We start from the raw sequence: 10,152 nt of genomic DNA on the forward strand, positions 1-10,152 counted from the left end.
TTATAAAATCTTAGGGGAAAAGAGAAGGATGATCTTGGCAATCGTTTCTCATTTTTCTTATACCTCAAAATACATGGCACTTTGGGCAAATGTAGCCATCAATCTAGAAAAAATATGGTGGATTGATAATACTAAATAGGCAGTTTGGCCTCCTTTCAAGTTTGAGTTTGCATCTTTTGGTATCACAAGGTTGTGCTTTTCATCGTAGGATGATCAAACAGGCTTTAATTTGCCGACGATGCGGCACAATGAGAAGTCAATTTGTTGTCAATAATATAGGGGATGGATATCTTCACCCCTAAAAAAGTGTAGTTTCTTCTCTAAGATACAGAAACTTGCCATGGATTTCCTAGAAGCATATAACAGCACGTTTGAAAAGAAGGCAAAATTTAAAACTCTTTGATGCTTTTCCCCCACTGCAGTGGATCGATCATCTCGTATGTTTCTCCATCTAGTAGACACTGTTCAAGTAGAAGAACAAGCCGGCCAATGCAAGTATCCCGACGGCGATACCGATAGGCAACGCTTGCCTGCAAATTGATCAACAAAGTTTTTTGTTAACTTAATTAAATCATTCACCATGAATCAAGGGCTTGTTTGGAATGCAGGATATTTGACGAATGTAGGTGAAATGGGACTAGTTTCTGTGGAGTTTGTGCGTTCAAATTTGTCTACCTAAGGAAAATTGAAAGCAGCTCAAATTTAATTTAACAACTTGTAATCTTTCTTCTGTATCTATGAAAATTTCTGATTACCCGACGGCTTCGTCCTTTTTCAGCTGCTCCTTCCTAGCCTTGCGGGCATCGGTGGCGTTGGCGTTCTTGGCCACCTTAGGCTCGTACGGCTTGAACCTTCTCTTTGGTGCTCCACAAACTGCATCAGCAATGCAGGGACAGAAGAAATTCAGTAATGCAGACCAAACCTCATAATGTGATTGTCCCGAAATCATGCCAGTATGCCACTCAATGATCCAATTAAATTGTTTACTAAAATTCCCTATATTTTTCTTGTTTGATTCCCCTTAATTAAAACAGGGTAAATATGCTGCCAGCTGCAAACTCTGGGTGGGTCTCTCTCTTCCGATTATGGAACACAGACTGATACAGAATGTCAGCTGGTAATTTCAGTTTAAGCTGTACAAAGCCTCACCTCACACATCGAAAACCAACATATATTCTAGTTAAAACTGTTTATTTTGGGTGAGAAATCATGTCTTAAAATCTGTTCTCTTTTGAATGAAAAACCTTGTAAAATCGCTGATTTTTGCACATGTTGAATTCACCAAAAAAATTGCGAGCTGTTCTTACCGGGGCAGAAGTACTTGTCGGGAAGCTTGTCGAAGGGGGTCCTGTCGCTGTAGATGTACCTGCAAACGAGCACAAAGTCGTCACCAAATTTTGCACAGCATCAAGCAGAACAAGACGAGATCGAGTCGTTCGACGCGGCCGCGGCGAGGCAGTGGCAGAGGCAGAGCGGCTGGCTGGCTGGCTCACCCGCAGTCGCGGCAGATGTAGGCCTGCTTGGACGCGACGCCGAAGCGCATCGTGATCCTCGCCGACGCCGTCGACGCCCTGGCGCCGCGCCGCGGCGGCGCCGGCGCCGGCAGCGACAGCGGCGTGCAGAACGATGACGACCGGAGCGGCGCCGCGGCGGCGGCGGGCGCGCGCAGCGCCTGCAGCTGCAGGGCGGCCATCACCACCGCTCACCGCAGCACAAGAAACAGGCGCGTGGCGAGCTCGAGATCCGAGGAGAGAAGAAGAGAAGGTAGGAAAGCAATGTGGGGGGACTGGAGGAAGAAGAAGCGGTGGAAGAGAGGGGAGGATAAGAGGGAGCGGGAGATGATTGGCGCGCGCGCCTGCAACGCAAGCGCTCGCTCTCCTTTTCTTTTCTCCCTCGCTTTTTCGCGCGCGTGGCGTGGCGTGGCGTGGCGTGGAGCCGGGAGCTCCGAGGGGGCGAGTGTGGATTGGAGAAGGTGCGTGCGTGGCGGCCATGGCGTCCCTTCGCGCGCTATCCCTTTCCACTGGACGGGAGCGCCACTTGCCGCCAATTGCAAGGGCTCTTCTCCTGTACCGTTTGCCAGGGACGAAAACGGTAGGAAATGGTTGGAAATGGTATCATTATTTTATTATTTTTTTAAAACGATCGGAAACGGTCGGAAAATTTTCATATTTATGAATTCATCTATTTAGTGTCAATTTCAATGCCACGCTGATAGAAATTAAAAAAACTAAATTTTAAAAAGGGTAACCATCAGTAAAAATATTATTATTGTACTACCTCTGTTTTTTTAATAGATGACGCCGTTGACTTTTTCTCACATGTTTGACCATTCGTCTTATTCAATTTTTTTTACAAATGTATAAGATATAAATCACACTTAAAATATTGTGAGTGATAAAATAACTCATAAAAAATAAATTATAATTACGTAAATTTTTTAAATAAGACAAACGGTCAAACATGTGAGAAAAAATCAACGGCGTCATCTATTAAAAAACGGAGGGAGTATTAGTTTTGCGAAAACAGTATCGGTACGGTCGGGAAATTTCCATGCCGCTTTCACCCCTACCGTTTGCTAATCCCTTCGTTTTAAAACATAACAAATACTTGTTGGATTAAACATATCTTAGTACTTCGTATTATAAATCTGGATAAATTTTGTAGCACCGAGATGTGTTTGTGCTCAATTCATTCACATTATTGCTATATTTCAGGACGGATGAAGTAGGAGGGAAGAAAGAATTGTCATTTGTCTATGGGGGTTTAATTTGACGCCTAAATTAACCGTATTAAATTTTGGTGTTACAATGTTTTGTGAGGTTAAGATGGATAGAGTACGTGTAGTGGATGCCATTTAGGATAATCTTTGCACCATTACCTTGCTAAATTTTAGTAAATGCAAAGATTTGCTGGGGTATGTTTTTGACAACAAAGGGGACAAGCTAGAACAACTTGTACTCTACACATATTTACGCTTCACTGATATGGTATTTTGCCACTTCACAAAATATATTTCGATGGTTTGTCATCTTGGCCAACTATGATAATGCATTTTTAAAGCCCAACACCTGTTCAATCGGACGTACACGTCGGACCGAACTTGTGGCTCAACAAGCAAAAACCAAGACCAGTGCAAACTTTGTGAGCCAGTGAGCTGGTTGAACCGATTGGTTTTTAACATGAACTGGGCATTAATCCGCAATGGTTAGATCCGTTGGGCATATGAAAATGTGGATTTTTTTATTTTACTTTTTTATTAAATTATTTAAAAATAATTTTCTATTTCAACATTTAAAAAGTGCTTCATCCGTTTCATATTATAAGATTTTCTAGCGTTGCCTCATTAACATCTACTCCCTCCGTCCTAAAATATAACACCCTTAGATTTGTCCTAAAATATAACAACTTCACCACCTCTTCCCAACCAATTACAACTTTCCACCATTCACTTTTCTCACCTACCTTCGCTACTAATCCAATCACAATCCTCAGCATTCACTTATATCTACTTTCTTAATAACCGTGTCCAACTCTAAAACTTCAACGGAGGAAGTATATAAATGTAGACAATGCTAGAAAGTATTGATTCATAAAGAACACTGCTCGTATTAGGTTGACCAACAATTTAACGATGGAGTCAATGAGCAACGTTTGACATTACACAATTACAGGCTATGCATGCATGGCCCTAATTAACAATTAATGATCAATAATCTCAAAATGTAAATCTGAACACGTACAGAATTAATTAATTAAGTGATTAAACACGGAGAGCGACGACACACTTACCCTCTAATTAAATTAAACATCATCGATCGATCAGGCACATACACAATGATCAATTTTAATTATCTACTTGCATTTTGTGATTTTACTCCTCCAACCTTCTATCTCTCCCATTTCACTGGTCGCTGCCGGTGGCGGGGGCGGCGGCGGCGCCGTCGACCTTGAGGGGCTCCCAGTGCGGGACGGCGTCGCTGAAGAAGCGGCCGACGACGCGCTGCTCGAGGACGGCGATGGCGTCGGGGTGCTTGATGCACCGCGGCGTCTTGTACTGGTTCACCGACGAGCCGTGCGACACGCACATGTCCATGAGCGCGTCGAACGCCCCCGGCGCCACGACACGGATCTCCAGCGGCCCGATCGACCTGTCCCGGCTCCTGCACCGCCGGTACACCGAGTCCAGCCCGGCCTCCACGGCGGCGCAGCACGCCGCCATGACGTGTGCCACCTTGTCCTTGTCCTCGCCGATGTCGGCTGCGTCGTCGGCGTCGTCATGGCATGGCGGCGGCGGTGGCGAGGGAGAGGGGGTGAGCTCCCAGAAGAGGACGTAGTGGCCGGGGATGGAGGAGGTGTCGGCGTAGGCGGTGTACTCCGCGAGGACGCAGGAGAGGGGGTCGAGGAGGGGCTTCGCAGCGGTGACGGCGCGGAGGAGGTCGTCCTCGGAGGTCTTGTCGGTGTCGACGCTGAGGACGACGTTGCGCCGGTGCACGAACCGGAATTGCGGCGCCGCGTTGTGAAACCCGGCCACCTGCAGGATGTCCCCCACCCTGTACCGGTACAACCCTGCACACAATTAATTATTAACCCAATTATTTATTATTGGATTATTAAAACGAATTATTTGGGGGAATGATATAGTACGGTATTCCGTTTAAAGGGATGATATTCTAGAAGTATCGTCTGATACCTGGCAGGTATCGCTTATACCCCATTTGAACAGGATGATACCTCAGAGGCATCACCTGATATCTGGTAGGTATCAGCTGATACCCAGGTGATACCTCCGATGTATCATCATGTCCGAACGGGGTATGTTATATAGCATTTTTCATTATTTGCTCCATCCTTTAAAAAGTATGTTTCCTCAGAAAAAAAGAGAGTTTCTAATGCATTGTTTATACTGCTTGTTCTAAACTATTGGTTAAGTTTGTTTATCAAAATATTTAATTCATCCCTAGTAAGTACAATCCATGATGGCGATCCGCTAAATATTAAAATTCAAAATGGGCCTCACATTACAAACTAAGTACCTATATGCCTTTTTTTTTTGGAACACGTGATTTTTTTTGGTAGGTGATTGTTGTGGCATTTTTTAAGTGATTTTTTTTATGTGAGGAGTGTGATAGTTGTTAGTAAAATGCTTGGAAAACAAAATATACTAAGTATTCCGACAATGTAAGTAGGGGAGTAAGAAGTTGTTGGGCCAAAGAAAATGCCAGCACGGCCTTTTCAGCCCACTGAGGATACCTGTCCTTTTTGGTGCAGAGGCTCTGTGTTTTTAGCCTGGGCCCTCTAAAAGAACACCTTTCTATCTAAATTTCTTTTAAGTGACATACTATCTTTTGGGATAATGAAACTACATAAACATTTCAATCCGTGAAATTTACTGAGATAAAGAGGCACATAAATTATACTAACTCCGTTCTTTTTTGTTTAACATTGGTTACTGCAAATTTGCATTAACCAACGTCAAACATTGAGAGATGTAGGTAGTACTTTGACAAGAAGTCAGTTTCAGTGTTGCTTAATTAAGTTCTGGCAAAAAAAAAAATTCTCCCACTGAAGTAATAACTATATTTTATTCTTATTACTCAAAATAAAATAAATATGCTTCAAGATAATTAGCAACTATTTAATCTACCTAGCCTTTTTTTTGCGGAGGACTTTATAAATTTTAATACTGAATTAAATTGCTGAAATATTTTGGTACACATCACTGGCCATGCATATGCTACAATAATTGGCACTTTGACTTTGTGCCAGGTCACACACTTGTGTAGGGCTTTTCCACGTGCAATTGCTATCTATTTGATTCAGTATTGCATTAAACAACTTTTATTTAGGAGCATAGTTTATGTATGGCGGATCCATCAGATGATGTGCACAGTCCATTTTTTTTATGGAAATGCAAATTTATAATAAATTTATTCAGCTGGTAGTGCAGGGTTGAGAGAGGAAGGTCAAAGAAATCGGATATTGTTTTAATATGTCACATCTCGATCAACTTTTTTTTGTGTCATCTATCATTGATTCTTCCATGCATAATATATCATTGTTTTCAGATGATGCACATATATCATTTTGATTTGGGTGGAATTAATGAATCCTTGAGTAAATTTAATCAAGCTAGGAGATAATGCAGTGGAAGTCAAGCACTCTACGCACTGCATTAATCAAATGAGGTATATGTCATATATCAACCATGCAGCTTCTCTAGTGATCTGTACAACTGAACTTTCTCAATGAAAAGCTAGACGTATCATTTTTTATCTTTTCTTTAGCTAATACCATTTTTCGTGTAGTAGTAGATAGCATCATACATATATAATGTTTATGTTGTCAAATATTTTTTTAATTTTCCTGCAACTATTTTTGTTTTACCCCTCTTAATAATTAAGTATGCAATGAACTATATATTGTGACTACATCCTTTCTTGTGATAACTACTGGTTCGTAATTAGATAGTATGTTAATTATCAAGATATTTTTCAAATATTCTAGTGATATATATAATTTCCATCACCCAATATATAAATTATATACATATTACACAGAGGGAGCAAGTAGTTGATACCAACGTCTCCATGTCGGGTTAAAGTAAGTATAATTAAGTGCAGACATGAAAGGCTATAGGCAAGCTAGGAGATAATGCAGTGGGAGTCAAGCACTCTACACACTATACCCCGTTGGCCTAGTAGGGAATCCCAAGCTATAACTTAATTATTTGGTCAAACTCTGAAAAAAATCTACTCAAATAATCAAGTTACCAATATTTTAATCTTGCCACATCTCATCACAAGAAACATAAGCAACTAAACAAGTGTGCTCTTTACTTATTCCTTCAATATAAAAGAAATGGAAAGTACAGTAAGCTAATAAAAATCTATTTTATGTTAACACCCATGCATTGCCTTGGATTAATTAGATTAATTTGAAAAATGGTACCTAAGAAAATAATTCTCTGACTCCCCAACCAATCGACTTGCAGTTAGCTTATAGCTTATACTACTTGCTAGTAACTCTTATTTCTCGATGAAATTAAATTAAACCTTCTTTTAGATATTAAGTAGCTAGCCTCAAGGGAAAAGATGTGTGATGTTACTTCTGTTGTAAACTAAAAATCGAGCTTGTGTACTGTGGCTTAGGGAAGCAGAATTCATTAGTGTGTGACTGTATCCACCATTAGAGGAACAACAGGGAGACCACAAAAACCAAAACAAAAATCTAAACAAGTTAAAAGATAGAACAGGTGACTCATAACCTTTTCGTCTAAAGGACACCTGCACTTATCTTTCGAATAGACCACAATGCATGCCAGGAATGGTATCACATCGCAAAAAAGTTTCATTTTATTGTTTTGGTACGTGCCACCGCAAAAAACACGGAGCTGAAAAATACCATCATTTTAGCATCGACTTGTAGAACAGGTCCTACATGTCATTCTCATGTACGATGTCATTTTGCAATTCGCGTATCTTAGTAAAGGTGGAACTTACATGATGATTTTTTTTCTCAAGGTGCATGATTATTATCTTCATTATGGAACATTAGAAAAACGTTTTCACTAATTCATTTCTTCTTTTCTGGGAAAGGGACTTCACCCCTCCTATTTCGAGGAGATATAAATAAGATTTGCCCAATTTGGATCGCTAATCCTCTCCTATAGGGGCACTTCATCTTAGCTATGATTTTCTGAATAATGGTTCCTACATGCTGTGTGTATTGTTGCTACAGTTTCCGTGCCGTCTTTGCGACAGTTAATTAGTTGATCAATAATTAAGTAACTGTGCTACATGTTAATATTTTTATGTTTTATTCACTTTAAACTTAAAATTACCCACCCGAAAATGGTAAAAGAAAATTCGAGGAACAGTACTTGGAAAAATAATATTACCTCTGTTTTTACGCATGACGCTGTTAGACTTTTCCATAGCGTTTGACTTCGTTTATTAAAAAAATAATATAAATAAATATTTAAAAATATATCTTAATATTATGGTTCCTTTGTTGAAACAAGTCACAACAAAATAAATAACATTTTATATACTTTTTTAAATAAGTTAAATGGTTAAATGTTGGCGTCATACCATGGAGGTAGTATTAACGTGAGACGGGCTCAACCAATCTCAGCCGTTGATTTTGCGATCGGACGGCGTTGATAAACCCATGCAGGAGGTGGGAAAGAAATCGAACGGGCTGCACACGCGCTCACCTGTGAAGGTGGTGACGACGAGCTCGTAGTAGGCGCCGACCTCGACGCCGACGAGGTCCACCACCTCGCCGTCGCGGACCTTCTCGCCGTCGCCGTCCTTCTCCACCTTGATGAACTCGTAGTAGCACATGTTGGGCAGCAGCGTGTACACCACCTCCTCCGGCGGGTCCAGCGGCCGGAGGTTGATGCCGAAGTAGGACTCCGACGACGCGTACATCGTCGACACCAGCGGCAGCCCGCCGCCGTAGAACTCCAGCAGCGGGATGTACTGCGCCATGGACCCCGTCACGATCACGTCGATGTACTTGGTCCGCGGCCACAGCCGCCGCACGATGCCCCGCCACGACGCGCCGCCACACTCGGCGGCGATGGCGTCGGCGAGGTCGGGGTCGGCGCGGGCGGCGAGGACGGCGTCGACGGCGCCGCGGCAGGCGGCGTCGGTGACGACGGCCGGGTCGGCGCGGCCGGCGCGGATGTCGGCGCAGAGGGCGCGCCAGTGGCCCTCGAGGAACTTGACGGCGCGGAGGAAGGCGGAGGCGAAGACGGCGCCGACGCGGAGCACCTCGCCGCGGCGGGCGAGGCCGCAGAGCAGCTGCGCGTACATGCTCTGGCGGCTGTCCGGGCAGAGGATCGCCGCGTCGGGGCTCGTGTACCGCGTGTACGGGCTGTCCGGCCGCCGCCGGAAGTGGCGGCTCTTGTAGTAGCTCGTCAGCACCGGCCTCGCCACCATCCCCGACGCCGTCGTGATCTCCGGCTTCACGAACAGCAGGTACATCCCCCTCCCCTCGTCCAGCCCCTCCACGTACCTGCACCTCCATGTCAGCATCCATGGCGATCGATGGCGAAGCCAGCGAGAGAGACTCACTTGTTCATGACGGGGACGAGGAGGTTGTAGAGGAAGGTCTTGCGGTCGAGCTCCTCCTCCGTCGCCGGCATCAGCTTCGGCTGCCCGCCTGACGTGCCGGAGCTGCGGCGCACATCGCCATGATCGACCGAGTGATTGTGTCAAATTGTGAGGTTAGCCATGGCGAGATCGAGATCGATCGAGCTTGAGCTTACCTCGTGAGGAGCTCGGTGATGGGCTTGGAGGAGATGAGCGACGACGGGGCGCCGTTGGCGATGCGCTCGATGTACGGCTTCACGTCCTCGTACTCCACCACCGGCACGCGCTCCTTGAACGCCGCGGCGAGCTCGTCCTCGCCGCCGGCGGCGGCGACGACCTCGTCGCCGAGAAACCGGCGGAGGTAGTCGGTGCCGGTGTTCATGGCGAGGACCTCGGCGAGGACGCGCCGCTGGACGGCGGCGGCGCGCGTGGTCAGCACCTCGATGAGCTCCAGGCACGCCGGCCCGTCGTGCGGGTCGCACGCCGGGATCATCGGTGGCAGCGCCGCCGCCGTCGCCGTCGCCGGCGCCGGCGAAGAGGCGTCGTGGTCGTGGTCGTGGTCGGGCGCATTTTCAGACGACGTGGACGTCATTGTTAGATGATCCATGCATGCATGCACTCTGGCCTAGTTCTCAGCTTATTCAGCTTTGGTGTGTGTGTGTGTGTGTTCTTGTATGTGTGCAAGCTACTGTTTTTGCAGAGGTGAGCTCCTTCTTGGTCTCTATGTGTTATATACATCTCATCATAAGCATGTGGAAACTTTTTTAGTCGGACAAAGAGAGAAACTTTTTAGACAGGGGTGAGGATCCTCTATCATAATATCACTACCATTATAGTCATTGGTATGGTATGTGAGTCCAACTCTACTATTGTCTCACACGTCAGTGTCTGTAATGGTAGATTATGGTAGAGGACGTGAACCCTTTAGATAGAGAAATGGAGAAAAAAATTTAGGGAGAGAAAGAAAGATTTTTTTTTGAGGAAAGAGATAAATGCTTTTTATGGAGAGAAAGCTTAAGAGAGAATTTGTTTAGAGGAAGACAAAAGGAGAAAC

The 10,152-nt window shown here is 44.6% G+C and overlaps 2 protein-coding genes across 2 annotated transcripts; both read right to left on the reverse strand.

Moving 5' to 3' along the window:
* Positions 1 to 210: 210 nt before the first annotated feature.
* On the reverse strand, positions 211 to 1,792 carry LOC4350631 (uncharacterized). Its single transcript, XM_015760320.3, has 4 exons — positions 1,494 to 1,792; positions 1,308 to 1,366; positions 756 to 873; positions 211 to 530 (listed from the first exon to the last, which is right to left on the reverse strand). The coding sequence occupies exons 1-4, from the start codon at positions 1,691 to 1,693 to the stop codon at positions 452 to 454; spliced, it is 456 nt and encodes a 151-aa protein (XP_015615806.1). The 5' UTR covers positions 1,694 to 1,792; the 3' UTR covers positions 211 to 451.
* Positions 1,793 to 3,632: 1,840 nt separating this feature from the next.
* On the reverse strand, positions 3,633 to 9,798 carry LOC4350632 (probable indole-3-acetic acid-amido synthetase GH3.13). The gene is made up of 4 exons (XM_015760301.3): positions 9,275 to 9,798; positions 9,081 to 9,182; positions 8,216 to 9,021; positions 3,633 to 4,566 (listed from the first exon to the last, which is right to left on the reverse strand). Exons 1-4 carry the CDS (start codon positions 9,703 to 9,705, stop codon positions 3,902 to 3,904), a joined length of 2,004 nt encoding a protein of 667 aa, XP_015615787.2. The 5' UTR covers positions 9,706 to 9,798; the 3' UTR covers positions 3,633 to 3,901.
* Between the last annotated feature and the right edge of the window lie 354 nt (positions 9,799 to 10,152).

Source organism: Oryza sativa, chromosome 11, assembly GCF_034140825.1.
Source record: "Oryza sativa Japonica Group chromosome 11, ASM3414082v1".
In the NCBI taxonomy this organism is placed as follows: Eukaryota; Viridiplantae; Streptophyta; class Magnoliopsida; order Poales; family Poaceae; genus Oryza; species Oryza sativa.